This window comes from Rhea americana, unplaced genomic scaffold (assembly GCF_003343005.1).
Source record: "Rhea americana isolate MKP2758 unplaced genomic scaffold, rheAme1 scaffold_17, whole genome shotgun sequence".
Classification (NCBI taxonomy): Eukaryota; Metazoa; Chordata; class Aves; order Rheiformes; family Rheidae; genus Rhea; species Rhea americana.
The window spans coordinates 4,587,545-4,609,715 of record NW_028185816.1 but is presented as its reverse complement, the minus strand read 5'-3'; the positions used below and the strand labels follow the sequence as shown (position 1 = coordinate 4,609,715).

Sequence of the window (22,171 nt, the reverse complement as noted above, 5' to 3'; positions counted from 1 at the left end):
CTTAAATACCTTTCATGCTGTGATCACACAATCAGTATTTTTATATAGTATTAATAATTGAATACGCTTCAGTTAGGCATTACTGACTATAGGGAAAAGCTAGCCATATTACCAGAAAAACCTGTTAAGCTTTCTCTGACTTCCAAAACTGTGCTCTCCTATCCGTTTTCGTGTGTATATACCTTTGTTATGTCATAAACTGCTGTCCATATGTATTGAAAAAAGCTTAGTGAAATCATGCATTTAAAGTAAACTTAATTGCTGTTGGACAGGTGTTAAGGACTTGTGGTTAAATGCTCTCATTTTTTAAAAAACAAGCAAATGAGAGTGAAAATCCAGTCACTGTGTGAACACTAATAGACTTGGACTCTGTAATGCAAAAAAAAGTGCAGGAAAAAGCAGAAGAAAGCAGAAGAGGTCTTAAAAATAAGATACAGAGTTTTATGCATTGCACTTACTCATTCAGGGAAATGTGAGAATAAGCTGATATTCCCTTCCTAGGTACTCTAAAGGCACACTCTATGTTGACATTGTGTTTATGATTCTTTACTGACAATAGTAGAGTGTATTGATGAAAAATAAGTAGAATTGGACCCCTCTGTGGGTTTTGCTTTGATTTGTACTCATTCTTAAGATGGGATTATCAGATTATGACAAATAAACTTAATTCTTACAGTTGCAGGGGATGTTCAAGATTTCAAAAAAATACTAAAAATCTAAATTATTTGAATTTACTGGAGTCAAAAATCTGTCAGACAGCTGACTTTTAAGTACTTCTCTGGGGACCTCTGTGCTCCTTGTAATCTGTGATGTGGCTCACTTGGGGTTAATTGGTGACAGTCAGCATTATATATAAAGCATTGGGTAGAGGAATGCGACTTTCTTGGAAAATGTTGGAATTAAAGAGATGTGCTGCCTGAGATTTGGAGTAAAATTCAGAATACAAGAGATTCTGCTTAGGATGGCTCTAGTAAATCTGTATGTTACCTTGGCACAGCASAGCATGAGGTTTAAGGCTGTCAGGCAGCCAGTGGAATGGCCAGTAAGGGCTGGAAGGAGGCTTCCTGGGTCAGACCAGGGCTGTCTTTTGCTTTTAGTGCCTCAGTGTGTCCTGTGTGAACTTCAAAATAATGCCAGCTCTGTTGTTTCCATCATCTTAGAAAAAAATACCGTAGAAAGACCAGAAACACTGTGGTTTTGCGTACTTTTAGTTAGAGATTAAATAAAGTCATAGAAAATGTCTAGGGGAGGAGAACCAAACTGACCTGCTAGAAATTTTTGAAATTTTGTAGGAGAGAAAAATAAGTATATACAGATACATTTCATGAAAAATTTTGAAAAAAATGAGATAGTTAAAGCATACAAATAGCATATATTAGTGAAATATAAACACTGCACATAAACCATATAAGGAGTTGACTTGTTCTTTGTACTCTAGTCCTGTTATTTTTTCAGTAGTTCTTAGGGAAATTGGCCATTTCTCCACATCTCTTTTTATCAGGCTTGTGTGTTAGATTTAGATGACATTCCCTAGAGCTGTCCATAATAAATGAAACTCACTTCTTAAAAATAGTGATGTTATAGTCATTTAGAGTTATATTCTAATACCTAATAAATGTATCTCTTTTCCACAGTGGCTACTAATATAATTTTATTTCTTTGTGTTTTTCAGGGAAGCCATAAAAGCAGACATCCCATCAAAACACATGGAGCTCAGAATCACAGACACCTATTATATGAACGTTGGGCACGGTGGGGAATGTGGTACAAATACCAGCCTCTGGATTTAATCAGGTATAAATACTTTGAAAAACAACTTATTTCTGTGATATAAACAGCATGATAACCATAGTGCTAAGATCATTGTCCTTGTGTTTTTCTGTTTAAATTTAGCTATTCAGTATTACGAAATAAGACACACATTCTTTGAGCTGTTTCTTTTGGGTTGTCTTTTGTGCAGACCTGTTAATTTCAAATGAGGATGCATAAAGGTACATAAACCCACTTGCATGACAACTTGGAGAATGAAACCTAAAGTACAAACTGTTGAAGTGGTCTCCTGATCAGAGATGCTTGCCTCTCGGGAGCACCTTTGAAATGGCTCTAAATGACGTACCCACATGGATAGTCAGTGTTACCAGATTCAGTAGAGGGAAACTGCAGCTTATTATTGATACAGCTAAYTCCTAAGAAGACTCTGTGTGAATTTAAATAACATTCTGTTTATACATTTCATAATTAATGTCATAGATTGCCACCTCTACAGCAGAGAAATGTATGTAATGGAAGTTAAGTAACTGTGGTGTGTTTTCATATTTTCCTCTTCTCGGACATGGAATACTTTCATTTTCGTGCTGTCAGGTTTTATGCTTGATTTGACAGTCATAACCAATCATTATCCCTAAATATTGTCCCACTAAAGGCTGTATGCCTAAACATAGGCCTTTATGTGTGTGGGGACAATTCTGTGCTGATCAAATAGTAGCATCCATGACTTTCCAGGCACTACCATTTCATTGCTTCTGGCAACTGATATCTAAGTTATGAAGTGTTAAGACAGAATCTTCAACTTGTTTTTTGAATATACTATTTTCTCTCATAATAGTTTGAAATATATCTTAATATAAGATCATCCATTGTAAATTGTTTTTAGTATGGAATATTTAGGCCATGCCAAATTATATCCCTTTCCAGAAATTTTTTGTGGAGGGTATGTGTGTGTATGTGTATATATATACACATAATATAATATATATATTACACACACAGCCTTATATATATGTATGCATGTATGAATGTGGGGAGGGAATAAAATTTCCTTCATTTGAAAACTTCTTAATGTTGAAATCAGTGCATCTACTTAGTCATTGAAAGGACATGAAAATTGCAGCTCACTTCAGTTATAACCTTATAAAATATCTGTTTTAGGGAGAGTGCAATTAGTGTCACTAGAATATTATGCTGGCCCGAATTAAAACGTATTGATTCAGGACTGCTATGCAGACAGTAATTTTATCATAAGCTCATAATTGTAGCTCCTTTTTTGAATTATTCTACTACTGAGATGAGAGATAGGGTCACCGTAAGTTTTACATTTAAACAATGTTTGTATTTTTGTTCCTCATGTAGGCGATATTTTGGTGAAAAAATTGGACTGTATTTTGCCTGGTTGGGATGGTATACTGGAATGCTTATTCCTGCTGCCCTTGTTGGGCTCTTTGTTTTCCTTTATGGATTATTTACGATGGATTCCAGCCAAGTAAGGTAAAATCCCATTTAAAGACAATCAAAATCGTGTTGAAAATTAAAAATAGACTGACACTACTTACATAATTTTACTTTTATATGCTTTCCGAATTTGATGATCATGTAATAATACCAAATGGCATACTCAGTTCTTCATTCAAGTGTATCAGTTTTATTTATCTGCTTTGCATTAAGCTGAATGCTTACCATTTAGATCAAGTGCTCTTAACCACTGCATCTGCAGTAATTCTCATTCTATCTATAAGGAAAACTACCAAATACTGATTCAAATGTAATATATACTGCAGTGATTATCATTCTAGTGAAGGCTAATGCGTGAAGAAGTCAGGCATTCTCACTCTTCAGAACCATCCTGCCTGTAACTTTCAGAGTGTAATACAGTTACAGAACTTTTCATTTATGCAGCTTTGCTTTGTTTATGCTCTTTTTGTATATGCAGTTTTTTCCTCTAAACATAATGTAAATATCATTGAACTTAGAGTCTGATAAATTTCTTCAATCTATTGGTGCAAACTGCAGCAAGAAGACATGAATTAAGGGAGATTATAACCAAGTAAAATGAACAAGTTTCCAAGTTTTCCCACTGTTAGAGTTTTTCTCTGAGATAGAATTATGTCAATTTAGAAATAGTGACAAGTGCGATAGAGTAAGGGCTGACTTTGTGTTTAAGAATTGCTTCAGAGGAAACACCTATATTAAAAATTTTTGCATTAGGTGTCAAGAGACTGAATAGTAACAGTGCTCTTAAAATTGCAACCTTATTCAAAGTAGCTTAGATGCTTCGGCTGTTATCATAATGTAATTGGATTTCAGATGAAGTGTTGCTTTTTAGGTTTGAGCAGGAATATTTTATCTTTGTTTATGGAATTGTCTTTATCTTGCATTTCACAGTGAGTTATTATACTGCCATTTCGGCAATGCTTTAATTAAGGTTTTTTGGGGGGTTTTCTATTATATACCAAATTGTTGAGTGACCTTACAACTTCAAATTGTATCAAGTGCACTAAAATGTAGTAAAAGTATCAGCAAAGAAACTATGCTATCTTTATTATATCACTCTCTGTATTAGCATTGTTTTCCAGTGTTGAACAATATTCTTTGTTACACAATAAATGTATGCAAGGTATAATGGATGCAGTGTAAAGTACGTGGTCAACCTATCCTCAAAGCTGAGGCTAAAAATGTTGAACAGGGAATCTTGTACAGTGGCACAGCTTCAACAAAAAGGGAACAAAGGGCCACAATCTATAATTATCAAGATGCAGCTTAATATTTCAGATATTCCTTGTGGAAGAAAAACATGTGGTATTGACACTCCCCAGCTCCCCAAGAGAAAGAACAGAATTTCTCAGAATTTAGATTTTTCAAACTTTGAGCTAGTATACATTTGTACGTGTGTCATGCCCTTCTTCTCCCTTGAAGGAGAATATGACCCTTGCTTAGATCTTTTAAAAGAGAGATGCAGTTATCTGCTTTCAGTAGGTGTAATTCTCAGGAGATCAGAGGTAAGCTAGCTTTACATTTTCCTGTCCTCAGTTTTTTTCTTTCAGCTGCTGTTGAGCATCTGCACACAGAACATGCAGATTTCAGTTAGCTCTTTATGCAGTTAGGCTTCAGGTCCCTTCCTGGGGCACCTCAGTGCCATGCTGTTCTACTTAGAGAACTGAGGTGCCTCCTGGGGCCTCTGAAGTTTGCTGGAGACCCAAGAGCATAAAAGTTAGRTGAGCCACTATGTAAGCTTTAAGTGCCTAATGGGCATGGGAGGAGAATTATATATCTGTTTGTTGTAGCTAACATTAATTAGTGTTAATTTCGGAATATTTACAGAGGACTACTAGACCATATAGAACAGCTGTGCGCTTTATGGCAGCTGAGGGACATCTATACTCTTGATTGATAATTTGGGGCAGGAGATCATCTCTGCCACTGTGAATCTGTGGTTAGCTGTGGGTGCCTGTAGTCATTACACAAAACTGTCCTMTTGGTGAATTGCTATGACCAAATTAATAAGACATACTGTTAGACATGGATTCAAGAACAGGGTTCACCTAACTCAAGTTGATTGTGACTGGCTTGATAAAATGTATGTAGATTTTGCCTGTGTTACCTTGTGTACTTAACTAATTATAATGGACAGTGATAAAAGATATAAAATATGCTGCTCCTTGCCATATACGCTTACTGAAGCTTTGGTGAATGTTAAACAGAAACCTCATACATACAGCAGATAGGAGCAACCCGTTGGCAGGAAGGCAGGCTAAATGTAAATACCTTTATTCTTGCCATATTCTGGCACTGTGAGATTATTTATCTAGTGTTTCTGCAGTCAGTTAAAGAAAACAGCTACATAAACATTAATAATGGTGTTAAAATATGTTATTTTTGAGCCCTGCARCTGTCACAGTATGCAAACGCAATGTTCCTCAGCAACCAGCAAGAAACTCAGATATTTTATTCTGACCACATCTAGACAGAGGAAACCCAGTGGCAGGATTAGTGTCAGAGCATAATGTCAGTAACATAACTGTGACATTGCTCCAAATCCCTATTCAGTGTTATTCAGTATGATACTATTTCATATGAAACTGAGGTTTTATCCTATTAATATCTGTTATTAGGAACCAGTGAGTGGTAGGAAGTGTTGATTTATGATCTGATAATAAATTCTGTGATAAAAACCTGTTTTTCATCTGCCCCGGGTAGATTTGAACAAGATTTGAACCTTATCAACTGATTAAAACCTTTTTACAGAAGTGTGAGTTTCTTCAGTGGTGTCCATTCACCTTTTGGAATTATTAGTTGGATTCGGGTTAGCTAACCTGAAGCCTCCCTCTAGTGGCTGGAGAGAGAAAATGACCTTTTTTTGTTTGTTTGTTTGATTTTTTTACCACCAAGGTCCAGTGCATTTTCAGCCCAGAACGAAAAAGCAAATGCACAAGCATATGTTGCCATAAAATATACATCAAATGTTGATTGCAATGCCAGCCATAGATGTTTGTGATGCAATAATTAGAGGGTTATGAAAAATGACGTTGCATTGAAGAACTAGGTTATCTTTTTTAAAAAGTGTATAATGCCCACCTCTGCTCCCAAGGCAGGGGCTATTCTGCTCCGTGGCAGCTCTGTGAGAGCTCCCTCTGCTGCACCCAGATTTCYTTGGGGTGCCGCATGGTTTGCTGCAGGTGCTGAGTCAAACTTCTGCTGCGCCCGGCTTGCTGGTGACATCTCACTGTATGTGGATTCTCCGGTGGATTTGTTCTTCCCTCGAAATGTTTATAAGCAGATCTGTAGTGATGAGCCTTTGCTGTCATGGTGGAATTTGTATAATTCTCCTCTCTCTCCTGAGTGCTATGGCCTTGGCAGCAGCAGCCTGAAGAAATCAGGCTGAGCACTGCTCACCCGTGGGCATTGCCTTACCCAGATGTCCCTGCCACCCTCTGGCCTCCTCTGCTTAGCCCAGGTTCCCATGTAAGCCCAGCTGGGGCTGTCAGTGCCTGCCTTGCAACACTGCAGCAGTGCCACAGCCTGGCCATGGGCCCCACTAATCCCAAATGGGGGCCAGCAGGTCCTGGCCCCATCACCACAGCGCTGCCCAGCCATCATGGGGCTGTGCCTAACCCAGTTACCCTCCCTGGCACTGATCCCAGCCCCAACTACAGGCTAACTTCCCATCTTGACCTCGGACCTGAGTGTGACTATCAACTTGCCTGGTGATCTCAACTCTTGGTTGAACTTGGCCATGATCACCAGCCCCAGGGAGCCGCGCGGTRCCCTGGCAGGTAGCTGCAAGGCTGTATAACAGAAGGGTCATCTGTATAGTTCCTCCCTGGCTGGCAGCAGATGAGTTGAAAATGGAGTGTATTTGCTCCCTGTTGGTGGTATTCTTCCTTCCTTATCCAGGGCAGGTGCTTCCTCTCATGCTGCATTTTGCCTCTTTTCATAGAGTCTCTCTCCCTCACTTGGTTAAAGTTTTAGGAGAAAAACTGTCAGATCTGGTGGAATCACWTGATTCAAATTTATTTTGCAGGGAGGAAGAAGGTGATCTAATAAGACAGGCAAACAAAACCCTACATGTGCGTTGTGCTGTCTGGGAATATATATTATTCTAAGCAAACACACACGTATGTCCATATTTAAAAGCAGAAGTTTCTTCATTCTGCATGGCTACGGAGCAGAACACTTTCTGTCACAACACAGATGCACAAGACAGGCAGTTTTATTGGAAACAGTTTGGAATTGAGGATGTTCTTTTTCTTAGATGAGCAAGGGAGTTTGCAATAAAGCTTTGTAGTACTGCGGTTGCCAGGATTCAGCTCTGAGATCCCCRAGAGTACTGTGATAATAGTGTTGACAGCTATTTTGAAGGTTCAGTTGTGAAATGAAGATCACCAAACAAAAATTTTGGAGAATCTCTTTTGAAGTTTATAGTAGCTTCCAGAATATTTAGATTGCATTCTTAGGGCTCAGATATGCAGAAACAAAAATGCAGATCAAGCACCTATTTTTCTTGCTTCATATACTTTTAAATATATTTTGATCCATTTGCCCTCCTGTAGCTAAACTGGGCAGTAAAGATGTAAAGTTGTCATATGGAAGGACTTTCAGCAGTTCTTCAGAACTCTTTTTATTTGTGTTCTTTTCTTTCAATGGTTTATATGCCGTATCTATTGTGTATCATTATTTTCAGGACAGATGTCAAGCTATTATATGTTGATTGGTATATACAAAAATAAATCTGATGGTTTTAAATAAGGTTGGTTTTGATTGGTTTAATGGGTTTATACATATCACTAATTAACACTGTTGTAATTTGTTGCTTTGTGGTCTGTTAAGCAGAAAGGCCAGGAATGTAATGCAGCAAAGTTGGCATCTCTTCACCATTACAGATGTGATATAGTCAGATTTCWGATATGTCAGTGAGGACAGTACAAAAAAGTTTCCTTTGCTGTGTTGTACTGAAGAGYTGAATTGCAATACCAGTTAACATTGCACCTGTCATACGCACTTACCTAACAAATATTGTCTTTACAGAGCAGTGCTAATGCATGTAACTTGTCAAGATCAGTGTAATTTTGTGAAACTTCAGGTGTTATTAAAAACAAACCAAAATTTTAACTTGAGATATAGAACAATGTGACATTTATAATATAGATTTTAAATTCACAGCACAGCACAATTTGGCCTTATATTTGCCAACAGTTTTTATTATTGTTCAGCTACTGTATTGTTGAGATTTTAATTTCTGTGCTTAATTATTTGAAAGAAAATGCAATGAAAGCCTCTCTTTTGCATCTCAGCATGGATAAAGGGTGGGGAAAGGCAATCAGTTGATGTGGTTCTTTGGGAAGCTTACTCATTACAGTTAAAATTTGTCTTAAAACTCATTTTTTCATTTCTGTTAATTCCCTTGAGTTTTCATGAAGACACTTAATTATTTACTTCGAGTATGAATAGTCCCAGTGACATCAATGACACTACATTGTCCTGAATCCTATGATCTTTGAACAGTGGACTGAGCTTTGAACATATTTTTTTCTCCCAGAACTAGGCTATGTTTGTTCATTAGTCCTCTACATAAGTTGATCCATGGGAAATAAACCCACGAATACTTGAAATGTCAATGCCAGAAATCTCTGTCATCCTAGGATGGTTATTAACTATGTTTTTTTACATAGTGACCCACTGACCTAAGTGTGTTTGCAATCATACTGTGGAACAGACCTTCAGCTGATGGGAACTGGCATAAGCTGACTGAAATCAGCATGGTTATGCTAGTAATGTCCAGCTTCTAATGTATCTTGTACATAACTTTTGTAGATATGTGGTAAATAGCTGGCAAGTAGCAATGTTTTGTTCTTCTGTTTGTGATATTTCTGTTGGAGATATTTATGGGCATGTGAAGCGTAGCCCACTGCCCAAAGATAGTGTATGTAACTCCAGTGCCAAAAGTTTTAAGGTTACTGACTTCAGTAGATGTTGGATTTCTCTTTTCATTCTGAATATTCATTCTTAAACTATTTTGTTAAGCCTGTTTTGCAGTTTACGCATAATTTTGACAAATGCAAACCACAAGCAGTGGAGCCTGAGAAAATGTTAAGAATGCTAAAAGCCTTTTTATAACCTTTATTGTCCTATCTTTACTGCTAAAGCAAAGAGATCTGCGAGGCAAATGAAACCATCATGTGTCCTATGTGTGAACGCAATTGCACACTACAAAAACTCAATGAAAGCTGCATATATGCCAAGGTAATTATTAGCTTATTGCTCTCAGGATACTTTCTGTCTAAAAGTCCACTTTCATTGTATAATGGCTACTCCACTTTCAGCAAAGATTTCTTTAAAACATGTTGTTTCTCTACAGCCTTTGAAGTTCATATTTATTATAAGTATGAAATCTCTGAAATATTCAGAGATGATTCTAAGATTTRCTTTAATATCTGTGAGCATTTTCTTCCTAAATCCCTATTGTTTATATCAATTTATAAGGTCCCCTGAGCAACAAAACTTTTCTTGGAAGGTTTTTTTCTACTTTCCCCTGTAATTGACTTCCTATTCTGTTTCACTTGCATATTTGGTGATTGAATTTCTGCTCTTAAAGGAATTCTCTTGCATTACACAGGGTTATAATGTACCTGTGATTTGCTTAGCTCTGTCAAACTAATGCAAAGATTTTATACAAGTAAACATTTTGCTACAAGAAACTCTCTTTCAAACCTGAATACCCACAATTACTTCTTTTAGTAAAACTGGATAATTCTAAACTCTCTATGAAGGAAAATTTAAAAAGATTTACAATTGAGATTGATAAAAATGATTATGTTTTAACTTTACAAATGTAATGTTTTATTTTATAATGACAAATTAAAATTTTGTTTTGAAAAAACTTTTCAATTACAACTACAAATTCTGTGTTGAAATGGTCATTTTTAAGCAAAACTCAGGTTTTTATTTTTAAATATGGAGATAACCTTATAGCAGAAAATAGCTCCATAAATTCTTTCATAACTTTTATTTTTTATGAATTTTGTAAGTTTTTGCAATGTCTACTGAAGGTAAGAGCTTTCTTAATGGAAATAGCATTGTGCAAGGCATACAGCCTATCCCAGAATTGCCTCTTTTTAGAGAATGGCCAGTCCATTGCAGTTTGACAGGAAATTAAAGGGATACTGCAGTCCCAAACRTATGAATTTAGGTCTGGTTGTTTTAACAACCCCATTTAATAAGCAGCATTTTTTCTCACAGTTAATTTTGTACTGAGTTCTTATGCTTATATCATGCATCTCTTTTTAATGGCATGTTGTAAATAACAGATTGTACCAGAAAAGGCAGCATTCTACCCAGCTACTACTTCCACACATTTTCAAACTAATCTCCTTGAATCAAAAGCAGATGACAACCAGGGAAAACAAGGAGTAATCACTCATCTTCACAAGTGTCATTTTCTGCTGTCTGCAAAACCTGTGAACATTAATATAGGCTCCCAACTTTCCTGCCAATACTTTTGCTCTGAAAAACTGGTCAACATCAGGTTTTGTTGTTATTGAAACATAATTTACTTCTCTGTCTTCCTCGAGCACAGCCAAAGACCTGAAATGTAAGGGAATATATCCCTGTTCATTCCATTCAGACACTCTTATAAGTATTTTGATACTTATTYACTACTTTGAAATTATGTACAGTATGTAAGTGCACAAGCATTGAGTTAATTAGGAAGAGTAAGTTAGTAAGTTACTTTAACTGAAGTTTCCCTCCCCGGGCCTGCTTGTCATGGGACCTGCCTCATCTATATAAGGCCTTGTGCTCGTATTTTMCTTTATTAAAACTCTTGTCAAGGGTTTGCTTCATTTAATATCTGCCAATTTTCTGTGTTTAGGAGCAGTTTGGATAGAACAAAGTAATACAAAAAATCATATGGTTCCAATGTTTTTTCTGCCAAGTTTTTTGCAAAGCTGGAAGCAAAATACAGAGATGCCTTTTTTCTTGTTACTGACCATTTCTTTCATCCGCTCCCTCTTTTTTTCATATCCCTTTAAAAAGCACACTGAAGTGAAGTTTGTAATTTAAGGGAAAGGAATGTARTATCTGGGTTGTAATCTGAATAACAGAATGTCCAGGTCGTGATTCTTGTCTGCATTAAATGAACTCTTTAATCAGTATGTGATCAGCRTGGTGCATTGTGTCTCAGTTAGTTCTACTGCCATCGCGCCTTGCCCTCGAGCGCAATAGGTAGGGTGTTGTTTCAGAGTGGATTCAAAGCACAGGATATCACATATGATAGTATCAGTCAGGTATGCTGACTGACTAGAACTGATTCTTAAGAGTATGTCACTTACTTAGTAGCCTCTGGTCAATGCGGGCCTCAATCTATTCAGTTAGCCATTAAGCCATTCAGTTCTTTATTCTGAATGTGGTACTGAGTGAGCCCAAACTTTGTATCTAAAGATAGTGCTAGATCCACAGCCAGGTACATATTTTCTATCTTTAGCAGCACTAAATCTACGGGGTTGAAATTGTTCGTTTGTTTTGGTTTGTTTTGTATTCCCTTGGAAAGATGTACTCTTTACTGAGCAGAGCATCCAAAATCACTTATTCACATATACATGCATTCAAAACTGAAATATTCATCACATTTATTCTGTTGCCTTTGTTCATGAGTCACATTTTCAATAAGGTCATAATAAGTCTCATACCTATTATGTTGGTGTTTTTTGTGCTTTATGAACGCAATAGAAATGCAAACGAAAGGACGTATTTGTACATACAGTGATCCCATTATGTGATTCGTGCAGAGAAGACATTGGACTTGATACCAAATATCAGATAGTAAATTCTCATTTTCTTCAGTTCCATAAAGAATGAACCCAGACTCGCATGCAGAAAAAGGTACATGTTGTTAGTATATTCTGTTAATATTAGAATCATTTAGAAGGAATAAAATACAGAGGCAAGCAACACTGTTTCTATTAACTTTTTCAAGAGTTAAGTCTCTTACCAAATATCCTTGGCTGCCTATTAATTTGCTAGGCAGAAGCAATAATGACAGCCTTATCTGAAAGAATGAAAATCTGTCAGCAGGACTGGTGCTTGCTGCAGAGGGCAGCCCCAATGACAAAGCACAGGGAAGCTATTATGCATCTTACGCTTGCTTGAGTGTGTTCGGTGAACTGCCTGAGGCAAGCTGTCGGTCCTGACATCCTGTATCCTTYGAGACACGCCTTGCTCAAAGAGCACTCTTGATGGCCAGAATACATTCACATGTAAGAGAAGGTCACAATGCTACAAAACTTAATCTGGTTACCTGCACACTTCCATAGGTGCAAGGAAGAATTTCCTTTTGTGATAAGAGCTTCAAAGTTGGCCCTTAAAACAAAAATCAATTCAACACCAATGAAAGCAAAGTTTTTTTCAATAATATGGTAGAAAATCATCATAAATTATCTACAGAGTTTAAGATAATACATATCAAAAGCATTTATGTCACTTTCCCTTTTATTTTTCCTATGTCTTCAGATCCTCTTTCTAACATGCCCCCCTCAATAAGTTTTTCTATTGATTTACTCTATTATCTCATAATGATTTATGCTTTTTTTTCATATAAGAATTTAAATTAAGCCAGTGCGCTGCTTACTAATGCTCAGCAACATCTTAAACCACTGTTCATTCAAAGAAATTTAGACCCTTTGTGCCTGGATAAATCGCTGTCAGTTGCCAGCATTCAGTCTATTGAAACTACGTTGGTCTTAATTTCAGCTTCCTCAATACCCTTTCATATCATGGCTTACATATAATAACTTCTAGATTTTTGTAATATAAAAATTGTGACCTTTTCCCTAAAAGGTGGGACATCACCTGGCCCACTCAGATGCTTAAAGTGATCCATAGGCATGTGATAATTACTTATTATTTATTTTCTATTGATGAGCCCTGGATTTTTCAGCAAAATGTATATTCTTCCCCCAAAAGCTTATAACGAAGAACAAGAAAGTGATAAATCCAACAAATGAGAGCATTCATGAGGTGAAATTAAGTGCACAGTGTAGAATTGTAGTGTAGACACTTTATTGGCAGTTATTTAGAATTTATGTAAGGTTTGTGCGAGTTATGGGGCATTAGCCTTTTAAAAAAGGAGGATATGTCATCAGGAACAATTTAGAGGCTGAGATGGCTGGATGAAAAAGAATATATACTATTCTTACAGGCAGAGGAATTGCAGGATAGCTTAGGAAAAGAATAAAATGGCATGAAAAGAGTTATTAACAATGTACAAGGAAACAAAAGTTAGAAGACAAGAGATTTAGGGTTCTAAAAACTTTAAAATGGAAAATATTGAGCTTAAATTTGAACTAGAATATGAGTAGAACCCTGGAGGAACTGTCTGAACATGGCCAGAGCAGCTCTCAGCATTTGTGAAGCAAATAGATGGAGATGTGTGAACTCTTGACAGTCTTGAAAATGAAATTATAATCAAAGACAGAATTGGAGAAATATTTTGATAGAAGAAACATGGGAGTAGGATTTCGTATTAAGGTGCTTATCTTTTAATTTATGCTATCTGTTATGTATTCTGGGGTTCTGTGGAGTAAAAGGATAAAATGGCAATATTATTTGTTCATGATRTATTTATTTTCTATTCAGGTTACACATTTGTTTGATAATGGAGGGACTGTCTTCTTTGCTATATTCATGGCAATTTGGGGTAAGTCAATTCTTTTTTTTTTTGTTCAGCTGTCCTTTTTATATGATTACTAAGGTAATTAGGAAGATTATAGTTTTAAATATTTTTTAAAAAAGATTATGATTTCATCACACACACTTTTTTGCTTTCATCAACATTAATTATTACTACTATAGTACTAGTAGGTTAAAATAATATTTTTTATTCTTAATGTAATGACTTTAGTGTCTTTAAGCCTGAGTTTTAAATCATGTAGGTAGAAGTCTTTTTAGAGGCAAACATGTAGGATAATTTACTGGTCTGGAGTCAATATAAAAATGACGAAGTGTAGAAAATTGTCATAGAATAAGTGAGAATGCTTTCATGGAAGCTAATTAGAGGGACATAAATGAATGATTTGATGTTAAATGTTTATAGCTATTTAACTGTTTGTATTCAAGTTCTTCATCTACATATTTCATTATGTTCACTGACATCACTCACACCGTGCCATGGGGCACCAAGCCAACAAGGGTGATAAACACAGAGGCCACTACTGGACAGGTGTTACCAATAACAATCTTTCCTTTCTTAAAAGGTCAGTGTAATAGTGCTGTAGAAGTCAGATGTAATGGTTTTAGCATGATGTGCCTAATAGAATAGCTTTCACTGAAGTTAATATATTGCTCCTGGAAAATAGGGAAAACTGATTTAAAAGGAGATAATTAATTTTGCTATTATAAACTTTTGCCTGTGTAAACCCTGAAAAAATAACACTATTTCCCATCCATACAACTGACTGTGTATTCAAGCCAGGGATTTGCAATTGCCAATAGAGTTGCATGGTACATAACAGCTTTATTTACATAACATATAAATAAGCAGTAATGACTCAACAGAAAAGAAAGTGAAGGATGAACTAATGTCAAAAATTTTAAAGCAGTAAAGCACTAAACAAGTAAATGACACACACACACACACGCCAAATGCACAATTAAGTCACTGAAAGCTAAGACAATATAAATATAGCTGAAAGTCACACTTCAATTGTTTACCTAAGTGATATTTCTTCATTAGTTCCTAATCTTGCTCTATAGCCTTGCAATTACTGTTAATTAGTTTCATAAAGTCCTAAAATACATTTCACTATTAGTTAAATGGTAACTGATGTAGACAGCACTGGTAGCTTCATGTCCATCTGCAAGTTTTTCCTAGAGAGGACTCTTTATGTTCTCAGGTAAGACAAGATACAAGCGTAAGGAAGAGTTTTGTTTGTGCAATAGTGCCAAGATTGTTATCAGGAAAGATATTACAGTATATGMTAAGGAAGCTGAAAGCTGAGCACTGTTTTTCTTAATCTCTAGCAGCAGAGTGGTATTGCTGTTACTTAATACAGGTGGATATGTCTCATGTTTTCAGTCTGCTATCCAGCATGCTGGAAACTGTTAGAAATCAGGTTCTACTTTTGATGGGAATTCTGATTTCATGGTAGACTCAATATAGGAATGCTAATACTACCCTTAGGCACTCAATTCCATAGTCACTTAAATATTTTTAAATAAATACCTATTTTATTCATCTGCAGTATGATAAATGGAGGCTTTTTTTTATTTTTTTTTTTCTTTCTGGTGTGTATACTTGTGTATGCAATWCAATCACAAGGCAAATAAACCGTATTGCAATGTTCTCGGCCACTTAGCACTGTAACTGYATCAACTTGATCCACAATCTCCATGCTAAGTAAGGCATTTTAACAGTCACAGTAACAAACATGTGTTCTATGTGAACAGTAATTTTTTCAGCACTTCATTTTGTTTATTCTGTGCTTTTACTGCTTTGTCTTTCTCATGTTCTTTCTTTAATTTTAGACATTTGTGGTAAATGCAAACAGATGAACTGTACTGTCATTTGCATTATATCACCATAGCATTTACTTTTTAGCTGGATAAAACCAAAGCATGCTTTTTAGGATGTTTATGTACATGGCAGAGATAATTGGTTTCCTTCCCTGCGGAGATGAATATTTCTTCCATCTAACTTGTGCCGAAATCACTTGCATCAGTTCTACAGCTCTAGGCTGCAATACAGATAGCAGATCGGTTTGACAGAGAAATAGAAGCTTCATCCTTTTGTTTTCTTCTTCAATAGTGATTGTAACTCTGTGTCACAGTCCATGTTACTTCAGTAGCTTCATTTTCCCCAACAAACTTCAATCTGTGAGTAATCCAAATGAACCTAATTCTGTATATCTTGTTCTCTGAGAGGAGCAAATGTGGGGAAATTAATGCCCTGAGTCATTATTCAGATATAAACAGTATTTTGGGGGGTAGTTTCTCATCAAGGTAGTTAAGTTTGGCGGGGAGAGGTGCTAAACAATTTTTTCAATCCTAGTCCAATTTTGGTTTGTTAAAACATCTGTATTCTTGACCAATATCAAATGAAGTTACACAAGGAAGAATTTTACCTGTGTGCTATTTGCTAATACTGCTATTAATAAAGCAGGTATAATATCCTCCAAGGAAGATTGTAGGTTGAGTGTTTCATTACAAAGAAGAAGAGTGATACTCCGCTACTGCGCACTGCCTGTTACGTATCACTGTATCTTGTGATTTTTGCTTGCTTTCTACAACCTTGTTTGCACAGTAATGGCTGTAAGGTAGCAGCTGCAAGATCAGTTTGGAAAAATAAGAGCATACAGATAAGGAGGGAGTGTGTAATGTGAAGCACATATCATTCTGAGGGGTAAGATGGCATCATGTCATCCATTGCAATGTCTTCGCCCGGGCACCCTGCGTTGTCTTCCCCTGCCTTGTCTGTCGCACTGGTTTTGTCATAACACATCTCTCCAAAGCTCRCATCATATGGTCCAAGTGAGTTGTCTAACTGGAGAACTGAAAAGGATAATTTATTTAATGTTGATATATTGTGTGAATGATGCTTTTCCCTTTACTTTGGGTATCTCACAGTTAAGCAATCCCTTGCAGCTAAACTCTGTTATTCTCTTTCTTATGTACGGASGCTGGGGGAGGGACAGATGAAGACCCTTATTCAAAATCTAATGAKGATAGGTGTGAGGTATCCTCTCATCAACTGTCATACAGTCCTTATTAGAGAAGTGTTTGTAGCGGGATAGTACTAGGCTGATGCTTTACCCACAGGAGAATTTTTCTGTCTTCAAGTAGAAGGGAGTAACTTTCTTGAGCTAAAAACATTGTTGCTCACATGGATTTCAAGGTAAAATGCAGCTACACGGCCAGGCTGAAATGAATCTACACTAGCTTATAAGCAACTTACATGTTTCCTTACAGGCAGGTTTTATATGATTATATACAGAACCACAAAAGAACAAAAATCTGTAGATGAGCTGGTCTCATACAAGATTCTTGTTCTCTATATATTAGTTTGCAAAATATGTGGATCCAAAATGTCCAGCCTCCCAGTTCTACAAAAACTTTTTTTTGAGACTGCAGGAAGACTGAGATCGGTCTTTTGTCTCTGTAGTGTGAAGGAAGATTATGATACTTTAAATGTTATAGTGCATCATATTGGCTGTGATACTGTCTTTTATAATAAGTAACTAGTTTTGCTGTAGGTAATACTCTAAAGTAGTTTCATTAATAGATATGATCCTAATTAAGAGTTGTGCATGAACCATTTCTATTGAACTGGAAATATTTTTAAAAAAATAAATAAATACAAAAAGAGAAATTTCATTTGGTTTTGCTATATATAAATAATCTGTTTTATCATTGTGTTTTATTATAATAACTATGCTTAATATGATGATTAATATAGATTATTATTTTTTAAAAGATTCAAAGATTTAAAAAATTCTTAATTTCTCTAAATTCCAAGCCCAAGCAGTCCTAAATGATTCTAGATCATGGAGTTTATGTGGCTCATAAGTAAATTTTATCTTTAGCACAGTGGTGTTGCAGAACTCCTACATTGCTTGTTAGCATAAATTCTGTCATTCTTATGAAAACAAGTATTTTTTTCTTTACTAAGGTTTATGTTGTTCAGTGTAAACTTAATTTAAATTCTGTCTTTTCTAGATGCTCATTTTTCAACCTCTTCACAGAGGCAGATCATGGTCAGTTGACTTTTAAAGCTGTACCTAATTAGACATTCTGGCGGCTTTCAGCTGTCGCATCTAAACCACAAAGGACATATTGCCTGAGTTTTATTTTGGTTTAATTTTATATAAGAAAGAAGTTTGGTTAGCCTCTAATTGTTTAAACATTTTAGAAGAAGTCCAGGAACATACAATGAATGGACAAAACCATTTGATTATACTTTAATGTAAGTTTGTACATATTCATGGAGAAGAGGAAACATTCTTTTAAAGCCTCTTAAAATATATCTACTCCTGAAAACAGGTATAGTTTAATTCCTCATCCTGTAACTGAAGTTTGATCAGTAAAGAGTCTGGCTGTTTCAGTCAGTCATATTTTGGGAGAGCTGTTGGTCTATGGTTTTGAACACTCCAGTATTTTTTAGCAGATTCAGTGATACTAGGTATGTTTTTTCCTGATATTTCTGAGATTAAAAAAAAAAATCGTGAGGGGTGATAGGGAAGGAGGAGGAGTACGATTAAGGGAAGAATTGGTTATAAGCTAAAATTTAAAAATAGTAAGTCTGTCAGTAAAAAAGTACTTCTAGTGAAGTTGATGGTATGATTCTTAATAATTCAGTAAGACCAAACTATTTAAAGAGCGCTAAACAGGAAAAAAAAAAAAAAAAAGTTGCAGTTTTACGCATAACAGTTTTCTATTCCTTACCTGGTTCACTTCTTGTATCATCATAAAGTCGTCTGTGGGAAAATGATTCAGAACTTTTCTTCCCACAGATAAAATATCCAATCAGACCAAATAACACAAATCCCGAAATGGTTCCTAAAATGACACCAAATATTACTCCTCCTTTGTTGGTTTTCTCTAGAAGAGAAAGGGAGAAAAAAGACAGTTGAATCAGAATAATAAATCTAGAATATTAGATATTTTACCCTCACTTTATACCAACTGAGGATTTTGTGGACTGAGAGTTTGACTGTCTGAAATGCTTTGTGGTCTACAACTAAATTAGCTTCCCTGGAGAAATAGAAAAGTCCATGATTTCAAGGCAAGAACTATGATTAAAAAAAAAAAAAAAAAGGTTTTAGTGAAAAAAAGCTTCCTGGTTGAATTACAGAATCAAACCCTACCATCTAGTTTTAAAAAACTAAGCAACAATCATTGTTTAAGTGTAATTATTTCTGTTCAAGCCAGTAGTTAAAACTACAGCCTCTGAATTTCAAGTGTTTACATTTTAAAGTACCAATGTTGAGTATCCATCCAGAAGTCTAGTAATGCTTTCTTCACTTGTTCAGTTAGCAAAATAACTGCATTCCTCCAGGATTTCCCTCAGATTCCTTAAAATTTCTTCAGGGTATTCTCCTTTTTTTTGGAAATGAACTTGCTTCCCCCCACACACTTCCTTTTCAGTCTTGTTATCTAAAAATCATGTATGTCATAATTCTTAGAATTGTGATGGGAAACATGAAAGCATGATGCTCCTTCAGTTCTTAGTACAAATTGTACTGTACTGGATATGATGGATAAGCCTTACAGGCCCATTTAAAAGCATGAAAGCTAATTAATGGCCAAAATGTACTGTTTTCTAATCTTCCATTTGTTTTCCTGAAGACATAATTCAGAACAGCAGGATAGAAAAGTGCCATGACAATTTTATACTCCATTGTTTTCCCACGCATAATCAACTTAATAAATGTAAAATGAGCAATTCCTCTGGAAGTGTTTTTAAGAAGTCACTTTTGGTCATAAAATTTCTGAGCTTAAGTTGATGTRTTATGCATTTTTAATTTTATTTCTGCACTTCTGCTTTGCAGTTCCACTCTAGTGTGAWCAAACAATACATACAGTTTTTTCAGCTCTTGGGAATGTAAAAAAACAAATAGCAAATTATTTGAAAATTCTTTTTATTTGGCACTCCCATCAGTACTACTCCACATTGATGAACTCCAGGGAAGTGGAGATTTGGTGTTGCAGGATTGTATGGAACTGTGATTTTATGCTGACATAATAAAAGTGTAAAAAGAGTCAGCTGATTTATACCTAAAGTGTCAAAGCACTCTGAAAAGGTACCTGTGCATTTTATTTTTGATTTCAGGTGAATTTTAATTTTGGTCTGTACTAAATCACGTATTACTTCACGCATCTTGTGGAACTTTCCATTCATTGAAAAAAGAAAGGTTTTTGAGCATTATAACTGCATTAAAGCATAAAAGCATTTATAAAAGCATTATAACTTTATTAAAACTATGGGAATTTTAGTTAGATATTTACCTCCATTGGTATCTTTTGAATTAGATGATGTAATAGAGGTGTTGGTAAAATGTTGGTTCATCGCTGTTGTCTGTTGAATTGGATTGAAGTCTGTCGTAGGACTGTCATGCTTCGTGGAGGACGGTGTTGGTGGGCTGCCAGTAGATGATGATGCAGGGGTTGTGGAAAAGCTCTTCCTGGAGAGCGTCACAGCAGAGTGCACGCTGTAGGAGGTGTTGCTTGGTGTCACGGCGGGCAGCATACCTGTAGGAATAGCTGCAGCACTTCTGGGCACTGTGGAAAAGTCACCCTTTGTTGTAGGCGTCGCTGAAGACATCGTGATTCTACTGAAGGTGGTGGCAGAGTTATTTATTCCTTCTTTTGATACTGTAGTGACATTTGGGAATAAAATAGTGCCACCAGTGGATCTCAGAGGTGTACTGTTTGTTTGACTGTTTATCTCTGCTCTTTTCGTTACACTTCCATTGGCACTTGTCAGTGCAGTGTAACTTACAGTAGAAAGATTTATGGCACTAGTCATATGTTGAACAGATCTATGTGTAGTTACTTGGACCATAGACTGATTGTTACCTGTAATTGAGCTATTTTTATTAATTGTGTCTCTTACTGTTGTGCTCTCAATATTGTTCATAGTGCAGTGCAGTATTGCTAGCAGAAAAAATGAAACCATTCCACAGGAGTGTTGCATTATATTGACTTCAAAGTTTGTTTTGTTATGTAGCGAACCTGCAAGAAATTCACTTTTATGTATTATTTCATTTGCAAAACAAATCAGATAAGACTCAAACTGCTAAAATTTTAGCGTTAATCTGTTGAAGTTGCTGTATCCACAGTACCATGTGTTGATGTTGAAAACATTACTGAGTGTTAATAATGTCCTGAAGCAATATTAATGAACAGCAGAAAACTCTTTGCTCGAGAGTATTCCCTACTTGGAAGGGAATAATGTAAAACAGCTTTGCTATAGAATGACATAATGATACATGCTCGAATAGCATGCACTAGGCAGTGTTTTCTGGTGAGGTAGCACTGCTGAGAGTATACTAAAGAAAGTTATATGCCATTGTCAAGAAATACAATTGTTACATTTAGTGCTGAAATATGATGGACCTGAGCAATGAGTACTGTATGAATGCTGCCAGGAGCAAATTGAAAGCTAAATCAGCCCAGGGATTATTAGTGGTACTGAATTTGTGATATACAAACTACTTTTCCTATAGAAAACTGGAAGCTTCATATTATCCACTAATTTTCAAATGTTAAATGGAAAAAAAGTGAGGCAAGCTCATTTCTAAGCCCCTTCATTATAGCAGGTATGCTGTTCAGTGTGTATCTGTGGAGATTTGGTTTGGTTTGGGTTTTTTGAGTAGGAAAGAGAGGTTAAGATCATGCTGCTTTTAACTCACCAGTATAATCTCATGTGCCAGCACAGTAAAATGTATGGCTAAGTTATATCTTCAGCATCGTTAAGTAACTAGCTGTCTGTGTACGTGGACATCTAAAAAACTGAGGTTTATACTTGGAAGAAATAACTTTATTTTCTTCACGTTCTACTTCCCACACTGTTTTGTGTTTTTCTCTATCTTTTTTTAATGTACCTGTGGATTTTCCCTAACTTAGCTTCCTTCTATATGACAAAGGGGCAATGGAAAGTACAAGCACCCAGCTATGGGGGATGTGTCTTCAATGGACAGATGATAATTAATTATGTCAGTATGTCATTTTGTATCTATCTTATTCCTTTTGTACTCTATTCTTAAATGCCTCTGAGTTCAGTGGTTAGAAGATGGGATCATTATTTGGAATATATGTCTATTTATAAAATTCCATTTAATCTACTTGTTAACATATTTTTTACCTCTCCAGACTGCTTGTTTCCTAAGAAGTCATCAGTTATATGTCAAGA

At 35.9% G+C, this 22,171-nt stretch overlaps 2 protein-coding genes across 2 annotated transcripts in view; one reads left to right on the top strand and one right to left on the bottom strand.

Moving 5' to 3' along the window:
* The window catches only part of ANO3 (anoctamin 3), a 139,469-nt gene that overhangs the window by 87,584 nt on the left and 29,714 nt on the right, over positions 1-22,171 (top strand). Inside the window, exons 11-14 of the mRNA XM_085300894.1 lie at positions 1,673-1,794; positions 3,130-3,264; positions 9,417-9,513; positions 13,903-13,963. Coding sequence (XP_085157020.1) covers positions 1,673-1,794; positions 3,130-3,264; positions 9,417-9,513; positions 13,903-13,963 — 415 coding nt within the window. The remainder of the gene's footprint in view (positions 1-1,672; positions 1,795-3,129; positions 3,265-9,416; positions 9,514-13,902; positions 13,964-22,171) is intronic.
* MUC15 (mucin 15, cell surface associated) lies at positions 15,542-20,981 on the bottom strand. Its single transcript, XM_085300806.1, has 3 exons — positions 20,266-20,981; positions 18,703-18,858; positions 15,542-16,812 (listed from the first exon to the last, which is right to left on the bottom strand). Exons 1-3 carry the CDS (start codon positions 20,951-20,953, stop codon positions 16,652-16,654), a joined length of 1,005 nt encoding a protein of 334 aa, XP_085156932.1. The 5' UTR covers positions 20,954-20,981; the 3' UTR covers positions 15,542-16,651.